General features: G+C 42.1%; 1 protein-coding gene across 6 annotated transcripts in view; it reads left to right on the plus strand.

The window, feature by feature from the left end:
* PKHD1 (PKHD1 ciliary IPT domain containing fibrocystin/polyductin) overlaps positions 1–21534 on the plus strand; it is a 625550-nt gene that overhangs the window by 284716 nt on the left and 319300 nt on the right. For all 6 annotated transcript variants that reach the window (XM_040427208.1, XM_040427210.1, XM_040427212.1 and 3 more), the window contains 2 exons: positions 8727–8939; positions 20860–21067. In XM_040427208.1, the coding sequence (XP_040283142.1) occupies positions 8727–8939; positions 20860–21067 (421 nt within the window). The remainder of the gene's footprint in view (positions 1–8726; positions 8940–20859; positions 21068–21534) is intronic.

Below are 21534 nucleotides of genomic sequence, written 5' to 3' on the forward strand. Positions count from 1 at the left end.
TAAATACCATCGTGCCATACTCACTATAGAAAATGTAAAATGCTAATGCTGCGTTAGAAATGTGAGATTCTTGGCAAATACATTTTGTACAAAATTATTTGCGCCCGTCTGCGTGCGTCAAGGCGATCTCATTAAGACGGGAATCTAACGCTAAATACCACAATTTACTGGTGCCATACCGGCCTCCAATACATTCAGACTATCTGGTACACACTATGCATCGGTAGACCAAGCCACTTCCTACTTGTCAAGTCCGGCACTTCGATTGGCCAGCACTGTGAGCAGTGTTGTCTCAGGGCAGCAGGAAGTATCTTAGGCTGCCAAATGCACAGTGTGCATCGGTCATCTGAGAAACCATCTTTGATGGCAGGAGAGGTGGCTGGAAAATGGTTTATCATCAGCTAAAAAGAGGAAAAGGAGGTCACCACATAAGTGTTCTGCTCGTTCCCCAGGTAATGTGAAGTTCTTTCTTGAACTGGAGGAATCATTTCTACATCTTCATGAAGTATTCTTAGATGATTAATATTCTTGATGCGAGATGACAAAGAACTAAGTAACTTTTTAAAGGCTATGTACACCTTCAGAGGTAATTTTTTTTATGATTGTCTTTTACTCATTTTTGGCTAAAAAAAATTTTCTCAATTGGTCTTCATAAAAAATATTGAGCTATTCTGTCACACAGGGTTAACTGTTTTTCTAGCTGTGTTACTGGTACTTTCACTTTGTTCGAGTCATCAAACAAATCTTATCTCTAAACTATTAAGAGGTCATAAACACTTATTTAAGCCACATTCTTATCAGTAAGATAAGAACTGAGTTATAATATGTGTTTAGGAGGTCAGAGGGCAGCGATAAAGACTCCATAAGCTCCCCAACTGACAGAAAAGACAGAAAATCCAAAGGGTCCTACTAGAGCATCTCAGCTATGTACAGAAGAAATGATTCCATATTTTTTTTAATGAAGACCAATTAAAAAATATATTTTTAGCTCAAAATGAGCACAATGCAATAATAAACAAAAATTGCCCCCAAAGGTGTACATAACATTTAAAGGTGGTCTTGCAGCTCTTCTACCATCACTACTGGTGTAAGTCCATGTGCAGCTAACCCCTGAGTTGCTGGTGCAGAGGATAATAGTGGTAGTGGACCTGGTGAGCTGTTGTGTCACAGTGTACTCCCTCAGAACATTGCTCCCTGGGGATTGGTCCAGTGGAAAGGAAGAATCAGGCCAGAAGTAAACGTATAAAAGTCTCTTTTCACTTAGTGCAAAATTTAACCTCTGTGAAATCCAACAGTATTATGTACAAAGTGCAGTTTCTGGCACCAGATATATGATGGCTGGCTATATGGCAAATTAATAGTACTTGCAGGCACTTGTGGAGAAAGGTGTCCACTGTTGATCTGGCCTGGTGGTTATTCTTGGTGATGAGTGTCTAAGCCGTAGTCCCTCAGCTACAGCAGTGTCTGTAAAAATGTATTTTAACTGATTACTCTGCTGTCTTGGCACACTGATGCTCTCTGGAAGAAGTGTTCTGAATACTGGAGATCTTTCTGCAGTGTTGTTCTCCAAGGAGAATTAGATACGGTTCCCAGGAGCACAGGCATGTGCTTCATCTCCCTTCCCTATCTGAACTGGAACTCTCCCTCATGGCAGGAAGCAGGACCATTCCATTCCTACCAAGAGGAGAGGAGAGAAACAGGGTGGTTCCTGCCAATCATTACCAACCATACCTTCTCTTGCTGGAATAAATGGCCAATTCATAAGAACAACATAACATTACATAAGAAAACATTAACAATTGCAGATACTCCCATGTCTGGAGTACTACACATGCCAAAATAAACAATGTATATTTATTTTCCACTCACTTTCTGAACCAGTATAACATTAAAATAGACACAAGAGGAGTCACTTATGTTGCCAAACCCCGAAGCTTCACTTTTGGGCAAACTTTGCCTTTTCTGTCTTAGTACAAACCCCTTAGAGAAAGCTGTGGCTGTCTTAACTCCCAACTTATTCTAGACTCTCATCTTCACACTTCAACCCGTCCTCTAATGATCTCGCATTCAGAGAACATATCTGAGTGTTTATCACAGCAATGTACACTATATCATAACTAACCATTCATGAAGGAACCTAATTTAGCAAGATGACACATTTCCTTAACCAGCCCCTTGCCTCCCGTGATTTAATCTGCTTCTCTCCATTAAGAATCTGTTAAATTGTCCGACATTTCCTCTGTAATCCATAATCTAGTTATAGCGAGACAGACGTGTCTCAAATCATCTAAGCCTAACTCAGATCATTAGAAGGAGAAGAGTAAATCTAGAATAAGAAAGAGAGAAATGACATAAACTAGGATCACGAACCAGTACTTTATACATTGTGTATACATAAGACAAACATAAAGAAAGCGCTCAATATATGAAATATACAAACCTCAACAGAAAAAAAACGTAAGTTAGGGCTCATGAACACAACCGCAACAGGCGGATGGGCAAAACACAGATGCCGATCGTGTGCGATCCACAATTTTCAGAACTTCGCATGATAGAAATGCCTATTCTTGTCTGTAAAACGGTAAAATGGACACATAATTAGGGTTCTCATGTCTCCTATCCATCAAGGGGGGGTCTGATAATATGTTTACGTTATGATGTTGTGGATAGGTTGTAGGTTAGAGATGAGCGAAACATTTTATTTGGCCGATTCGCCAAGAAATTAGACTCGTTCCGAATTAATTTGTCACAAATCGCTATAAACCAGGTATACCCAGGCCACCCTGCCTAATCATATTCTTCCCACTTGGTGGCCCAGTCTCAGTGGGAAGGAATGGAAGCTAACCCTTTTCTCGACCGCCGACAGTACATTTACATCGGCAGCCGGGCATTTAAAAATGGCTCCCCTCTGGAAGATGCAGCGGGCCCCATGGCCGCCGGGTGTCTACTATTTTAAAGAGCAGACACCCAGCCCTAATGTCCACGACTGGCGAGAATGCCGGTCGTGGACTTTTAATCCTTCAGATGCCATGATCCCTATAAGCATGTCAGACATAAGCACTCGGATGCACATTTACACAGCACTTGCACTTTTTCTTTTATCCACTGGGGGAGCACTTGCACTTTTTAGCACTGTTTTATTTATCACATGTACATTATTTATTAAAGGGTTTCTGTCACCTGAAAAATGGGAATTAAGCTAAATGCTAATGCCGAAACATAACTATATTAGTGCCATCTCACTGCCTAAAGCCTTTATTGAGAAAAACTAACTTTTATAATATCCTAATTAGCCTCTAGGAGCAGGGGTGGAGTGGGGCGTTGAACCTGCTCCCAGAGGCTCTGTTTGCCCACCAATTTTCACGCCCTTCTTCTCTTGATTGACAGGGCCAGGCAGCGCTGCTCTCCTCCCGCCGGCCATGTCTGCAGTGTAAATCTCGCGGCGTTCAGTATTCAGCGCAGGCTCAGTGAGGGAAGGACGCTCGGTGATTGCTGGCTTCCTCACTGCGTAGGGGGCAGTATTATAGCAGTTATATTCTTGTACATAGGAGCAGTATTATAGCAGTTATATTCTTGTACATAGGAGCAGTATTATAGTAGTTATATTCTAGTACATAGGGGGCAGTATTATAGTAGTTATATTCTTGTACATAGGAGCAGTATTATAGTAGTTATATTCTTGTACATAAGAGCAGTATTATAGTAGTTATATTCTTGTACATAGGAGCAGTATTATAGTAGTTATATTCTTGTACATAGGAGGTAGTATTATAGTAGTTATATTCTTGTACATAGGAGCAGTATTATAGTAGTTATATTCTTGTACATAGGAGCAGTATTATGGTAGTTATATTCTTGTACATAGGAGCAGTATTATAGTAGTTATATTCTTGTACATAGGAGGCAGTATTATAGTAGTTATATTCTTGTACATAGGAGCAGTATTATAGTAGTTATATTCTTGTACATAGGAGGCAGTATTATAGTAGTTATATTCTTGTACATAGGAGCAGTATTATAGTAGTTATATTCTTGTACATAGGAGGCAGTATTATAGTAGTTATATTCTTGTACATAGGAGCAGTATTATAGTAGTTATATTTATGTACATAGGAGCAGTATTATAGTAGTTATATTCTTGTACATAGGAGCAGTATTATAGTAGTTATATTCTTGTACATAGGAGTAGTATTATAGTAGTTATATTCTTGTACATAGGAGGCAGTATTATAGTAGTTATATTCTTGTACATAGGAGCAGTATTATAGTAGTTATAGTCTTGTACATAGGAGCAGTATTATAGTAGTTATATTCTTGTACATGGGAGCAGTATTATAGTAGTTATATTCTTGTACATAGGAGCAGTATTATAGTAGTTATATTCTTGTACATAGGAGCAGTATTATAGTAGTTATATTCTTGTACATAGGAGGCAGTATTATAGTAGTTATATTCTTGTACATAGGAGGCAGTATTATAGTAGTTATATTCTTGTACATAGGAGGCAGTATTATAGTAGTTATATTCTAGTACATAGGGGGCAGTATTATAGTAGTTATATTCTTGTACATAGAAGCAGTATTGTAGTAGTTATATTGTTGTACATAGGAGCAGAATTATAGTAGTTATATTCTTGTACATAGTAGCAGTATTATAGCAGTTATATTCTTGTACATAGGAGCATTATTATAGTAGTTATATTCTTGTACATAGGAGCAGTATTATAGTAGTTATATTCTTGTATATAGGAGCAGAATTATAGTAGTTATATTCTTGTACATAGGAGGCAGTATTATAGTAGTTATACTCTTGTACATAGAAGCAGTATTGTAGTAGTTATATTGTTGTACATGGGAGCAGAATTATAGTAGTTATATTCTTGTACATAGTAGCAGTATTATAGCAGTTATATTCTTGTACATAGGAGCAGTATTATAGTAGTTGTATTCTTGTACATAGGAGGCAGTATTATAGTAGTTATATTCTTGTACATAGGAGGCAGTATTATAGTAGTTATATTCTTGTACATAGGAGCAGTATTATAGTAGTTATATTCTTGTACATAGGAGGCAGTATTATAGTAGTTATAGTCTTGTACATAGGAGGCAGTATTATAGTAGTTATATTCTTGTATATAGGGGTAGTATTATAGTAGTTATATTCTTGTACATAGGAGCAGTATTATAGTAGTTATATTCTTGTATATAGGAGGCAGTATTATAGTAGTTATATTCTTGTACATAGGAGCAGTATTATTGTAGTTATATTCTTGTACATAGGAGCAGTATTATAGTAGTTATATTCTTGTATATAGGGGTAGTATTATAGTAGTTATATTCTTGTACATAGGAGCAGTATTATAGTAGTTATATTCTTGTACATAGGAGGCAGTATTATAGTAGTAATATTCTTGTACATAGAAGCAGTATTATAGTAGTTATATGCTTGTACATAGGAGGCAGTATTATAGTAGTTATATTCTTGTACATAGGAGCAGTATTATTGTAGTTATATTCTTGTACATAGGAGTCAGTATTATAGTAGTTATATTCTTGTACATAGGAGGCAGTATTATAGTAGTTATATTCCTGTACATAGGAGCAGTATTATAGTAGTTATATTCTTGTACATAGGAGGCAGTATTATAGTAGTTATATTCCTGTACATAGGAGCAGTATTATAGTAGTTATATTCTTGTACATAGGAGGCAGTATTATAGTAGTTATATTCTTGTACATAGGAGTCAGTATTATAGTAGTTATATTCTTGTACATAGGAGCAGTATTATAGTAGTTATATTCTTGTACATAGGAGCAGTATTATAGTAGGTATGGTATATTCTTCTTGCAATAAGCAAAAATGTGCACAAATATTTTGCTAAATTCAGAAGCCACCTGCTATTGCAGATAAAAAAAATACATTACAAATTGACCACATCCAATCTTTCTAACAACGTACCAAAACGTACAAGATAAAGCCATCGGTATAATAAAGCTTTACATATCAGGATTAGAAGTCGCTGTGTTGCTGTGCGGCATTAGCTGTGTTTGTTTTCTTCCACGATAACAATAGTTGATTGATTTTTTTTTTTACAAAATTATCTGAGGTTGCTTGTAGGACATTGCAAGGTTTCTCACAGCGCTGTAACAAACAATTTAAGGGTCAGTGCTGAGCGCTGGAGGCAAATTTTCATTTTGGCTTTTTAGAGACGAGGTCAAGTCCTCTGGAGCTGGAAGGATCTGCTGCTCTATAAAGCCTCGGCCTTGTGTATTTATTCTAAGTTAAGTGCGCAGAGTGTATGTTTGGAGAATTAGCGCTGATACGTCTTGTCTTTCTGCTTGCCTTGTTTTCGTAATGGGTCTTGTAAATTTATATATGACCGTGTCCTCTTAATGCAATCCATCAGCTGAGCCAACTCAGTCTTGGCAAGTTAGAAGATTTTTAAAATAGCTTAAAAACTTATTTTTTAGACATGTGATTATTGTATAATGGTGTTTTTATCATTTAAAAAACAAATTGATACAGAAGATCCTAGAATTTAAAGCGTAATTTAAAGGCGTATTAAGCTCACATATTTGTGTTGCTTAAAGGGGCATTCCAACCATTGTCTTAATTGTCTTCAAGAGTTGACCGCAATCTTGAATTTGTTGGGCTCCTACTGAAATTTCAGATCCAGTCCTTGAAAATTTGACTGGTTTCAGCCTAAAAATGGGTGAGGCTTATGTCAATCTTACCCATACGGGCGCTTTCTAAGGTAAGTTTGGGACCTACTATGGGCTGGGCTTGAATCCTGCAAAATTATCAACAGAAACGTTGATCATTTGGGTTGTCTAGGTGGGTGTTGCTCCTTCTTGTACAAACCCCCTTGCCTTACTCTCAATTTTTGGAAATTAAAAGGTTTCTTGTATTGACAAGTGTCAGAGAAGTTTAGGCTACTTTCACACTGGCGTTTTGGATTTCCGTTTGTAACGGATCCGCACAAAACGCGAGTAGGAAAGTAGCCTTTCTCTCAAACAACCCCATTAATAGAGACAGACATGTCCATGTTCCACATGTTCTCTCTTTCTTCTTCTACCGATTTTGGCTCCTGTTAACAATTTTTGACATGACTGGAGTCATGGAACTCTCAATATTATTATAATTATATTTTTGCCTTTTTCCCTTTTCTTGTTCATCTTGCCCAGGCCGCCATACTTCCTTCAGTGATGACTCCTGTCTTCAGCTTATAACACAAAGACATCTTTGGCTACTTGCTTTTAGTTATGTCCCTGTTTGGAGCCCCTTACAATAGTAATGTTCGCCTTAGTGCCCCTTACCATAGTATTCCATGCATCACCAATGCTCCCTTAGCAGTGTCGGACTGGGCTGTCTAGGGCCCACCAGTAAAATTTATTTTGGGGGCCCACCACATGGATACATCCAATATAACCTGCTCACACAGCAGCAAGAGGCTAGAAGATGATTAATTATGGGGTCCTTGCAGCACTTTGAGAAGGCAGGTCCCTGGGAAAGGAAACACTAGCTGTCCTGCCTCTGTACCTAAAAGTCATCTCAGCCACATGAACTTGTCTAGAATAATAAACTGGGTGGTTTCCTAAATATTCTACCCAGTTTTTTCAAATGAACATACAGTAGGCTGGGTGAGGTGCTGTACTGTATATTGAATATATGTATGTAGTGCAGTAAGTCTACTGTGTTATATTCTACTTGTGCAGGGGGTGGGAGACTAGGGGCCCACCTTAATCAGGGGTCCACCGGGGGATTCGCCTGTACCCCTGTGGGCCAGTCCTAGCCTGTCTCTTAGTACTCTGTACATCAATTTACTTGCTTTAGTAATGTTCCCCTTAGCATCCTTTGCATCAGTAATGCCCCCCTTTCGTGCTCCTTACAACAGTAATGCCCCCCTTTAGTGCTCCTTACAACAGTAATGCCCCCCTTTAGTGCTCCTTACAACAGTAATGCCCCCCTTTAGTGCTCCTTACAACAGTAATGCCCCCCTTTAGTGCTCCTTATATCAGTAATACCCCCCTTTAGTGCACCTTTCATCAGTAATGCCCCCCCTTTAGTGCTCCTTACATCAGTAATACCTCCCTTTAGTACTCCTTAATCAGTAATGCCCCCCTTTAGTGGTCCTTAAATCAGTAATGCCCCCCTTTAGTACTCCTTACATTAATAATGCCCCCTTTAGTGCTTCTTACATCAGTAATGCCCCCTTAAATGCCCCTAATTACAGTAATTTTCTTATTACTACGTATACCTTAGCACAGTAGTATCCCCGTTAGTGTTCATTCCATCAATAATGACCGTCTTAGTGCCCTTTAATGCAGTAATGTCCCTCTTTAGCGCCCTTTAGTGCAGTAATGTCCCTCTTTAGTGCTAGTTAATACAGCATTGTTCCCCTTAGTGCTCCTTGCATCAGTAATATAACCCTTAGTGCTCCTTTAATGCTCCTCGTATCAGTAATGTAACCCATAGTGTGGTTAATACAGTTATGTCCCCTTAGTGATCCTTGTATCAGTAATGTTCCCTTTAGTGCCCCTTAGTACAGTAATGTCTGCCTTCGAATCGCAACACAAGTTCTGAAGTTCTAATGTCTCTGTAATTCACATTAGGTCATTCGTCACATTTTCAGCATAGCCTTTTTGCCGTGCCCTATATAATTTGACAGTTCCTAAAAGTTGTTTAAGTTTTGAATTTCTTTAACTTTTTCTTCACTTTTTTCCTAGGGGGTAAACTAATATTTCAGGATTCAGGATTCGTTCATCTCCGGGCTCATTATATAATGATTTCAGATGGTGGCGAACTTCAAGTGGGCACCTCTTCTCAACCATTCAAAGGAAAAGCAAACATTACCCTGTATGGGAGCTTATCTTCTGCTGCATTATATCCCTATGGGGTAAAGTTTCTCAGTGTTCGGAATGCATCTATTTCCATACATGGTAAGTCTCTTTTATATGTTGGTTTCACTTATGTTCAATGATGTTTGTTGTTCTCATAGGTTGTGTTCTTGTCCCTTTGTGGGACAGCCTCTTTCTCCTGGTGGTTGGGATGGACACACATTTGGAATATGGACTACGGAATCCAGATGTTTGAATCAGGCCTTAAAAAGAACTTGGGACATTTAAGGGCAACATGTCATGAACATTTTGCCAGTTTTTTACCCTGCGACCCACTGTGGCAATCAGCAGAGCCAAGAGCCTCATCACGCCCTTACAAGATTGTCCCATTTAGGACTTTTATGGCTTAGGCTACTTTCACACTGCCGTTTCTGGGTCCGCCTGTGAGATCCGTTTCAAGGCTCTCACAAGCGGCCCCAAACGGATCAGTTTAGCCCCAATGCATTCTGAATGGATAAGGATCCGTTCAGAATGCATCAGTTTGGCGCCATTTCAAGCGTTGCAGATGAGGAACGAGAAGTGTGAGATAAACTATGGCGTGAATTGTCCAGTCCACCATGGATCAGGTATGCTCCAGAGCTGGAGATGATTTGGCTCCCATCCATGGTGATGCCCACTATACTGTGGGGAGAGTATTGCAGTGGGAGAGGAGACCACGGTGGTCACTTGGGCACCTCTGCCCTGAGAGTCGAAATAAGAGGCACCGCTACTTGGAGCATATATCTGGGCTTCAGCATTGTAGGAATAAGCTGCTCGGATGGCTCCATTGGTGTACACAGTATCTCCTTCCACATACTGCACTTGTGCAGGGTAAACATGTTGCACAGTCTGGACCTGTGGAGAAGCTGGAACTGGCTAAACCACTGGTGCTTGAGAAGATGCTGAGGTTCGTAACGCAACCGAGGTCGCAGAATCTGAGCCACTGTCTGAACTTTGCATGTTTCTGGGTATGGCTCCCTGTGCGGTTGATGAAGTGAAACTTGTGGCCCCGCGGTCCCCGTGTTGCTCTTCCCGCCACTGCTGATCGTGTGTCCCTGGTTGGCAAGTAACAGTCTCCACGGCTCAGCACTTAGACTTTTTTTTGAGTTATGCAGACGGATCTGTACTGAAACGGATACCAACGTTTGCATTATAGGTGCGGATCCGTCTGTGCAGATACCAGACGGATCCGCACCTAAACGCAGGTGTGAAAGTAGCCTTATCAATAGGATATGCCATAAATATCCAATAGGCGCAGTAATATTTGCTAGATGCAGATCCTGTCTCCTATCTCAAGAATGTGAGCCCACAGTGAATGGTGAGCACACCATACATGCGCAGAATCCTCTCCATTCTCTGCTATGGACTCCGGAAAATAGACCTGCCTGGCTATTTCCTAGAGTCCCATTATGGTGAAAACAGGGGTGGCCACGCATACGTTTTTATATGAACATAGGCTGGTTGAGGGGCTGTACATTGGATATATGTATGACGTGCAGTAAGTCTACTGTGTTATGTGGCACTTGTGCAGGGGGTGGGAGACTAAGGGCCCACCTTGCTCAGGGGCGCACCCGGGGATTCACCTGTACCCCTGTGGGCCAGCCCGAGCTTGCTTGTACCTATCGGACAATTATGGCATATCCTATTGATATGCCACAAACGTTCCACATGGGAATACCCTTTTAAAGGGGTTGTCCAGGTTCAGAGTCTAACCCGGACATACCCGCATTTTCACCTTTCAGGCCTCTGTGACATTTCATGCTCCGATGCTCTCCCTTGCCCTGCACTGGATCGCGCAGGGCAAGGGCTTGTTTGTTTATATTGCTAAAGCCCGCCCATCAGTGCCGGTGATGTCACCGGGCTCACTGCTAGGCAGAAGTCTCCACTTTGCTTACCTTATGGAGAGCCCGGTACATCACCGGATCTCCATAAAAAGCCATGAAATGCTCTGATGCTCATATGAGGGGGGCTGCCTGGGTAAAAATGGGGATATGTCCAGGTTCAGAGTACAGTCTACATATGACTGCCACCTTTTGGCCTGTAGTATATTACCTCAATACTTAAAAGAAATGTATCATCAGTAAATTAAATATTATTTATATCAATATGATTATATATCAAGTGTATTAAAATATTTCTTGAAATACTACAGTGCCTAGAACAAAAACAATAGGCTGACATTTCCTGTTTCCAGCAGTTCACTTGTTTGCTTTACTGTGTAGACTGGGAGGATGAGCAGAGTCATCCCCTTAAAATTAAAGGGAAGGCAAATTGATGACAGATTTGTTGCATTGCTAGGCGCCTACAAAAGCCTAGATAATAATACCATACAAACAGATAAAATTCTGCTCCCCTGTCAGCCTCTGGTCTCTGTGGGCTGTGCTCCATCACCTCCTGAACACTATAATAATTGATGGCATTTCTCTGACTTCCAAACATTGCAGCTACCATAAAGCACACTTAGCACACTTTAGAGCTTTAAATCCACATTGAGTAATTGCACTAAAAAATGTATTTTTTTAGGTAACAAGTATAAACGGCTAAAATTAACCCCCCCCCCCCCCCATGGCTTACAGCTACTGTAAAAAGGGCAATAAAAGACAAAAAAAAGGGCATTTAAAAAATACAAATCTGAGGGGTCAGCTGTAGCATTTGAAGATTACAAAGGGCTTAATAAAATAATTATTTTTAAAGATTCTCTAGGCACTGGTACAGTGCCAAGTGATTGGCACAAGGCAAATGTGGTGCCCATATTCAAAAAAGGATCAAGGTCCTTCACAGGTAATTATAGACCAGTTAGTTTAACTTCTGTTGTGGGAAAAATATTTGAAGGACTCTTAAGGGACTATATACAGGAGTATGTGACTGTAAATAATAATATAAGTGATAACAACATGGGTTTACCAAGGAAAGAAGTTGTCAGACTAACCTGATTTGTTTTTATGAGGAGGTGAGTAGTAGCCTGGACAGAGGGGCGGCTGTGGATGTAGTGTTTCTGGATTTTTCAAAGGCTTTTGATACTGTCCCTCATAGATGTTTAATAGGTAAAGTAAGGTCTATAGGCTTGGAAAGTATAGTTTGTAATTGGATTGAAAACTGGCTGAAGGACCATGTCCAGAGAGTTGTGGTCAAAGATTCTTATTCAGAATGGTCATAGGTTATAAGTGGTGACCCCAAGGTTCAGTGCTGGGCCCTTTATTATTTAATTTATTTATTAATGATATCGAGGATGGGATTAATAGCATCATATCAATTTTTGCAGATGACACTAAGCGATCTAGAACTGTACGGTCTATGGAAGATGTCCATAAACTACAAGCTGATGAATACTCTGAGTGATTGGGCATCAACTTGGCAAATGAGGTTCAATGTGGATAAATGTAAAGTTATGCATCTTGGTAGTAATAATCTCCATGCTTCATATGTCCTAGGTGATGTAACACTGGGAGAGTCACTTATAGAGAAGGATTTGGGTGTCCTTGTAGATGGTAGATTAAATTACAGCATACAATGTCAATCAGCTGCTTCTAAGGCCACCAGGATATTGTCACGTATTAAACGAGGCAGGGATGTAATATTACCACTTTACAAAGCATTGGTGCGGCCTCATCTGGAATATGCAGTTCAGTTCTGGGCACCAGTCCATAGAAAGGACGCACTGCAGCTGGGAAAAGTACAGAGGAGAGCGACTAAACTGATAAGGGGCCTGGAGGGTCTTAGTTATGAAGAAAGGTTAAAATAATTGAATTTATTTAGTCTTGAGAAGAGACATCTAAGGGGGGACATGATTAACCTGTACAAATATATAAATGGGCCATGCAAAAAATACTGTGAAAAACTGTTCCATGTAAAATGTCTCTGGAAGCGTCAAAGCTTTTTTACTGTAAGAACTGTGAATCTGTGGAATAGTCTATCTCAGGACGTGGTCACAGCAGGAACAATGGACAGTTTTTAAAAGGGTTTAGATGAATTCTTGAATGTAAACAACATTAATGCTTATGAAAACGTGTAGAAATCTGAGTCTCACTTCCTTCTGGGATTCGCGTCCCCACCTATCCCTTGGTTGAACTTGATGGACTTTTTTCAACCGTATTAACTATGTAACATATTTACCCACAGTGCATACACACTAATGTTATCTTCTATAGACTTATAAGCAGTGTCTAAAATGAAATACACAAGACATTCCCTTAAACACCGGTGGACTGTCCAATAATCATCCACCAAGGGAATTGTGAAACCAATACTTTCAGCAACGGTTTGGACTTCTTAACTGATGTTTCTCATACCATGCCAAGCAGCCCTGGGAGCAAACTCTGGCCAAACCTTTACCACATTGTGGAGGAACCCAATGAATGGATGCAGGTCCACGTGATCAGGGCTGTGAGTTCCACCAAGTGCACGTACAACATATTATTACATCCTGTGTGGATAATAAGAACCATGGGCACCTGGAGGCTTTGAATTGCCGTAGTTGTAACCAGGTGCGAGGAGTAAAAGAAGGCGTGAAGCTTCCCTGGGTACAAGAGGCATATATCACGTCTGGTATGGCAGGTACCAGACATGCGGCGCAGAGGGAAGGGAAACCGGGTTCCCTAACACAAGGAAGAGGGAGGAGTGGTGACCCCTAACTCACCTAGCACTGGCACCTGGCTACCCTGACGTCTCTAGACGGGTGCTCACCCGTACGCCGATCACGTGCCTCGTCCCTGACTTACCCTGGAAGAAGCCCTAGGTAGTGAGTAGAGCGGTTGGAGCACTAGTCCTCACTACTGACACCTAGGGTAACAACAGGGAGTGGACAAACAACACAAATACCACATATAACCCCCGAAGGGAGACAACAAACTGAAGAGGACCGAATATCCAACCCCACTGGTTCCAACTGCTCCAGCAACTCCACAGCAACACCACCTGAGGTCAGAATAGATATCCTGAAAGGAATGTCTATATCTGTCAACAAGGGAAGTAGGAAGAGAGACTAAATAGTGGCTGGATGTGGCAGACCCAAAACAGCTGATAGGAAAACTTATATAAGTATAGTAAACCAAAACAGGAAAACCTGGACCGGAATCCATTCCCAGAACTAGGTCATGGAGCGATCCCTTGAAATCGTGCGAGTAGCCACCCGCGGCAACCTTCTGACCCCAGGCACCACAGGGTTAGTGATAGGTCGGGACACCCTCGTGACAGCATAATGGTCCACCTTTAGTATTGTGGCTAGTGTCGAGCAAAGTTTAGAAAAACATGATTCGGCTGCTTTGCCGAATTTCACAAAGAAATTTGCTTTGTGATGAATGACTTTGTTACAAAGTGCATTTCTTTGTAAGTAGCGGGTACAATGACGAGGAACGGCGATTGCACCACCCCCCTTCATTGAACTCCACAGATGCCGCGTTCATTGTTGATCGTGGAATCTTAGAAAAGTAGTAGTGAGGGGTTAATCGGTGAAAAAAAATACTCACCTTATCCTCTTGAGCACGAAGATTCCACCGCAGCCAGCTTGATTGAAGATACTGCGCAAAATCTTGCGCTGTGCATGATGATGCCATCGCGCTGGCTGACGTTGTGATGTCATATGTCAGTGCACACAAGATTTCAAACGGAACTTCAATCAACATGGCTGCGGCAGCCTTTTTGCGCTCAAATGGGGGAAGGGAGTATGTTTTTTTTTAAATCGCCATTTTAGGAAAACTTGATTCGTTACCACGAAGCATGAGAAAATTCGGCTTCACGGCAAATCAAATTGTTCTTGAAATCCGGATCGAGGTCCACCTCGGATACTTAGATTAGCTCAACTCTAATTGTGGCTCACCTGAACCTGGGCTTAATTTTGGTGCAAAATTCACACCTCTTTTTGGACATGTTTACAAAGCAAATGAGCCAAAAAGAATAATCCACTGTGCCTCTCTGGTCGAGAGGTGTGTGGGTTACCAGGAAAGGGTATTGCAATAGTTGGCCTTAAAGGGATTGTTCACCCCCAGGGGTCTTTTGTCATGTCACTGGGTCTCATGACATATGGTTACAAATCACCATTGTGGCCAAGTCATTGGCTGCAGTGACCATTGTCAAACCAGATGTTAACACATAAAATCCGTAGAGTGGCTGCTGCGGGTGAGCGAAGGAGCCGGAGAATCTGCTTCATTCTGCAGGTCCTGCTACGGGGGGTGTCCGCCCGACAGGAAACTGGGCTGAACAACTCCTTTTAAAGTCATTTGCCTTTAAAACACACATATAACCACTGAGGTCAGTGATTGGCTGCAGCGTTTATGTGAGCGATGAGCGGCGCGTTGCAGCCCAAGCGAGGAACGGGTCCATGTGCGCAGATTTGCTTTGTTCACTTGTCTGACTGCAACATTTAGTTCACCCACTAAGGGGCCACCACCAGAATTATGATTGCAGCTCTGGACGTGAACAGAGCAAACCTTACATTTATGTCTCACAGCTTTTTCCATGTCTGACCATGAAATGTAGATCACCCGCCGTCTATCCTTAAAGGCTAACCAGCTGAAATCATAATGCAGCTCTAGGTGTGACTGGAGAAATCCTCAAATTCAGCACAAAATAAATCAATTTGCAAACTTAGGCCTCTTGCACACGAACATATTTTCTTTCCGTGTCCGTTCCGTATAAAGAACCAGTTATTTCAATGGGTCCGCAAAAAAAAACTAAAGGTACTCCGTGTGCATTCCGTTTCCATATTTCTGTATTTCCGTTCCGGAAAAAAATAGAACATGACCTGTTCTTGTCCGCATTACGGACAAGGATAGTACTGTTCTTTGAAGGGCCAGCTGTTCCGTTCCGCAAAATACGGAATGCACACGGATGTCATCTGGACCGCAAAATACATACGGTTGTGTGCAAGAGGCCTTACTCAGCAATTTTTATGTTCGAAGGAGTTAATTCTTCCTTCAGCCTCTAGTTCTCTATGGAAATCACAGCAGGCGAGCTCCCCTGCACCACCACGTTCCTACACAGACGTTCCTTGGTTTCGGCTTCTCTGGAATTCCTCACAATTCGAGAAATTTGTAGCAGCCCTCCCCGTGTCTGAATTAGATTACCACACCTATGCAAACATTAAGCGTTATCATTATCAGGAGAATTGCAGATCTTTAAAACAATAGATTATGCTAAGAGATACCATATTCCGCCAGTGCCGTGCCTGAGGAACAAAGGGCTAATTTGCCATATGAGCCTGTTAGAAAAAAAAATAATAATCTATTTTTTTTTTTCCGTGCCGGGCCCAGTCCCTCCCGCTGGATGGCTACAATTAGAGTTCATTGAAAACACTTGCGCCGTCCACTGTGAGGTAAGCGAACAAGTCTACAGAGCGCGGGGCCGGATGCCTTCTGCCAGCGCTCACATCAAACGGAATCCTCCGGTCTACGGCATTAGAACAAATTGAGGAGCATGTCCATGTTATTTTTTTTTCTTCTTATCACACTCCCCGATCATTAAACTAACACGCTTTGAAATTCTCGGGCCGGTTCGCGGAAATTATAATAATTTTTTTTTGGGGGGAAGGGGGGAGAGTTGAAAATATTCCACAGCCGTGAACGAGCCGAGTCATCTGTTGACTTTGATATGTTAATACGAGGTTAACAAAAATTGCAAAAATCTCAGAATTCTTAGGGTGGCCCAGGACTCGGGTGGTCGTTGTGCTTTGGGAAATTTCACTTTTTTTTTTTTTTTTGCCTACAGCTAAGTGTAGCCCTGCTGCCAATCACAGCACGCCACTTGTAAAGCGGCTGCCCGTCAGGTGTCACTTTAAGGCAGCGTCGGTTTTTGCAGGGAGGGGATGGGGACCAGCTGACAGTTTAGTCATGGCCCCTGACTCCCGGATGGAGGACGGCTTATTGATTATTTGGGAAAGAAATTTGTCATTGTCTCGGTCTGAGCGTCTCGTGTTTCCTTCCGTGATAAGTGACAAGACTTATGGTTGTGTATCAATAGCAATTTCCAACAGGAACACGGAAGACACCCAGGGGAGCGGCAGGAGGGAATATAATCCCGAAATATTACTGAGAGGGGAAAATTGGGAAATGTCAAATTGCAAATCCTCTCTACGGTCTACAATCCAGCTGCTTGTCATCCAATATGGCCACCGTAGCTGTTTTTAAGGTTTTTTTTTCATCAGAAATATTTATGGCATAGATGTGGGTCCCTATCTCTAGAACAGTCCCGGCTGCTCTGTTTCTCGTTCCCCTCACTGGTTTGCCTTGGCTGTTTCCATAGCTCCGACCGACTCGGACCACCTCATCCAGGCATACTTACCAAAACTACAGTTTGCAAATCAGGGACACATAGGCCCCGACCCCTGGAATGCCCCCGAATTGGCAGGTTTGCCCAATTATGCGCATGGTTAACAAAAACCCTGCCGTTTTTGGCTCAGCACAGCCCAAAATTATAGGGACTTCCTCCAAAAATTAGGACAGTCCCCACAGTTGTCAACTCTCCTGAATTTTCAGGGACCATCCCTACTTTTTAGAGATAATCCCAGCAAATTTGAGCTGTTTTGGACCGAAAATAGGTAGACTACTGTAAGCCTGCCCATTAGCAGGCATTCCCAATCGGTTTGGGGTGTCTCCAGGAGCAGAGCTTACACGCCCTGAATTTACCCTGTACAAAGTTGGGAGATAGGAAAACCCATTAATGCCCCCTTCACACGACCGTATTTTTGCTCCGCCTCCGATCCGCATTTTTGCTCCGCATGCGATCCGATGTCGATAGGATGCGGACCCATTCATTTAAATGGGTCCACAAAAAATGCTGACAACAGAACGTGTGCTGTCCGCATCCCTATGTCCATTCAGTAGCCCCTCAAAAAAGATAGAACATGTCCTATTCTTGTCCGTTTTGCGGACAAGGATAGGTATTGTTACAATGGATCCTCAAAAAAAACTGATGCAATACCGACGTAATTCGTATTTTTTGCGAATCTAGATTTTGTGGACCGCTAAATATATATGGTCGTGTGAATACAACCTAAGGACTCATGCACAGGAACGTATCTTTTGTCCTTGTCCGTTCCATTTATTTTTTTTGCGGGCTGTATGCGGAACCATTCACTTCAATGGGGCAGACCAAAAAAAACGGAAATGACTTTGTGTGCTTTCCGTGTCCATATGTCTGCATGTCTGCTTCGAAAAAAAATAAAACATTTCCTATTATTGTAGGCATTAAGGAAAAGGATAGGAGTGTTCTATTATGGGCATGTCGTTCCATTCCGCAGTATGTGGAACGCACACGGCCGGTATCCATGTTTTGCGGACCGTAAAACAACGGTTGTGTGCATGAGCCTTTGTTACCTCTAGCAACCAATCACCGCACAGGTTTCATTTTTTAAGAGCAGAATAGGAAATGAAAGCTTTGCTGTGATTGGTTGCTCTGAGCAATGAAATGCCCAGAGCAATCAACATACTTGAGATCTCCTGGAAGAGGCTATTGGCAAATATCCCTCTCAGCGCATGGAGGGCTGCATTTGCAGTGTCCTGGAAGCCCAATCCAAAGGGTTAATGTACTGTACTTTGCACTGTCTATGTTCCATAGGCTGTATATGGAGTGGGAGGTTCCTAGTTACTGTTGCTAGACAGAGCTGGAACCACCTCTTCCCCTCTAGGAGGAAGTCGCTACAGTCTAGTGTGAGCTGTGGATGTGAAAGCATCTAAGAGCAGTGAAGAGCGGAGATCTGTGGCCCTGTGCATCATAAGCAACCAAAGAGACAACATACGGGCCAGCCCTTGAGGGAGAGACTTAGGGAAGGCAGAAGAAAGTTCAGCAGCCATACAAAGTGGATTTAACAGCATTTGTCAGAGAAAGTGAACACCTATATTGTGTCTACAGACTTCTCTGAATGTGGTGGGAGCAAATAAGCTTCAGCTTCCCCATCATTACAAAAGGACAGATAAGCCCTATGTTCAGAGACTGCATTCTACTGAGGATACTACAGAGCAAACATAGAGCCAGAGTGAGGGAGATCAGTTGCAACCCTTGGTCAAGTTCAGAAGATTGTGCACCACAGCCTTGGGAATTGCATATAAAAATATGACTGCCGTTAATGTGCACATCTGTGTGGACCATCTATTGAACAGACTCAACACCAAGCAACACCAAGGTAACTATCAGGCAGGAAAATTCTCACAGCCAGGAAGTGCCCCAAAGGGAAGAAAGGTGCGTCCTTCTCATCACTTAAGGTCCAGGGGAGCATCAGCGTTAGTAACTACGACCTGCAAAGTGGAGTGGCATGGCCTACACAGAGTTGCCACTGCTCCGTTCCTGGCTGCTTTAGGTTCCCGCAGGACCAGGAAGTACATACCTTGGTTCCATGGATGCTGCAGGGAATCACAGGCCTTAGTGGTCACATCTGCTTGAATGATATGTCACTGCTGGCCGGACAACCCCTTTGATAGGCAACCACTGTAAGACAAACCCCAGGGCAAAGACAATCTTCTACAATACGAAGGGGAAGCCTACAGTTATAGTGGTCTGGACCTTTAAGGCTGTAGACATTTTCCATCAAAGTTAAACCAGTTTTTCGCCTTTTCTTTCTTTTGTGGGGACAATTATTTTACTGATGCCATAATGTGCGAGAGAGCGAAGTCACCGAGCGAAACTTTGTATTTAGCGAGCAATTAAGATCAGTCTTGTACATTATTTCTGCACCTCCCGGGATATGTAAATCCACATAAACTTCTCCCTCCCCCTACACATCCATTTGCAGAAAGACCTAAATATCCGAGCGGAACATGTTACAAATGAGTAGATATCGACTTCTCAATTACTCACTCAGTGATCACTTCCCCAACTTTCTTAGTGAGCTCTTTAAAATTCTCCCTTCCTCGGGGGTCGTTTGTTTCTTCGGCAAATTGTCCAAAATTGGTCATAATCGGGCACATGCTCAATGTTGTGTAACAGACATCTTCCCATTAACAATAATGCGTAATTCAATTGACAGCCATGAAAATTTACCTAGCAATATGTTGTCGTTATAGCCAACTGCTCTTAGCATCTAAATGATCCTTTCAGCCTGTCTTCAGATTCCTGCAGGCGAATATTCCTTGTCTCATTCAATAGTGCAATAGATTAAGTGGCAATAATGCAAAAATGGTGCCAGCTGTATGCGGGGGAAACATGGAGGGGGAAAAAAAAGTGCTTGTGTGCGAAACGTGATGGAACGCAGGTACTGGGGAGAGGGCTCCTCATTGTTCTCCTGGCGCAAATGTCACAGCTAAAATGTATCTTATTCATGTGTGGATTAAAGGGGATGTTCCTTGGGAAAGAAGCCTTTAGTGTTTCCTGTGACTTGTTCCTTGAGGAGGACAATGCTAGAGTTTTAGGCCTCATGAACATAGCAGAGCCATGTGCATGGAGGATGTAAGTAGGCTGTGTATTGTAGAGCTGAAGGCACTCCGTGTAGCGCCACATGGTGTCTCTGTATGGGGCCACTTCGCAAAGTTATACTTACCTTGTGGCAGTACTTCTAGGAGAGGATACTTTCAAGGTTCCCCGATAGAACAAGTCAGGGAGTATCTTTAGGGGTGCAGAAGTTGCAGTTGCACCCTGGCCCTGGTTCTTGAGAGGGCCTCTGTCATATAAGAAGACACAAGCATCATAAATGGCACATGGTAGGAAGAGGTCCAGGCACGGCTATTCAGCTAGTTTTACCGGGAGTGACCTGGTGGTATATAGTTTTCACCCAGATGCCGAGGACAAGGGTAAGTATATAGACCGCTCTGGGGGCCTGGATTTTTTTTGTTTGATCTGGGGTCTGAATTAAATTAGGAGTCTGGTCTGCAGTCTGATGTTCATACGGGATCTAAATATATGAATCCATGCCCCTTTTTATAAGTGACACCCCTCAAAAATACCCTGCCTACCTGCTGATCGAGTATCATACTATAGAGATATCTCCCAAGTTCTGATCTGATCATTCTTTCCGGCCCAGGAGCTTCAGGTTACAACTTCTACCATATTTCTCTTTTAGGTTGGGTTCCAAAGTTCATTTCCACAAACCTGGCATATCCAGCTAGAGCCAATGACACACAGCTGACTTTAATGGATCCAGTTGACTGGCGGATAGGGGATCAGTTTGTCCTATGTGGAGGCAATTTTTACGACCCCTTAAAACAACAAGAAGTTCTGGCCATCGTGAATGTCAGTGGTACCCACATAACTGTCAGTCCACCCCTGAGGTGAGTCCAACAGTGTCCTCACATTATTCTTCATGTGGTTTATGGGTTTTTAGGGGATCAGTTCTTGCATTTGATGGTGTTGTAGTGTTTTCAGAGTTTGTTCAAGGTTTACAGAAACCAGCAATAGAGTGACCCAAGCTCCCAACACTTTAGAGATAAAAACAGAGAGAGAGACATTTGTAGGAGCATGAAAAATCTTAGGATATACAAGGTAGCAGCGGCTCACCCCAAGCACTCCCTAAAGACAAGGTGCTCACTCCACGGATCCACCCAAATCCAGAAGGGAAAGTGCAAAATATGTAAACAGTTGGAGGGCACTCAATTATCTGGGAACACCAATATGAGGTATCAATAATCACATTTACTGTCTAACTGATATAAAAACTCACATAAAAACTATACATACATAAAATTATGCATATACACCCAATTGGGCATAAAAGCCTAACGGCGCCAACAGACAATAT

The sequence above is a fragment of the Bufo bufo genome, chromosome 4 (assembly GCF_905171765.1).
Source record: "Bufo bufo chromosome 4, aBufBuf1.1, whole genome shotgun sequence".
NCBI lineage: Eukaryota > Metazoa > Chordata > Amphibia > Anura > Bufonidae > Bufo > Bufo bufo.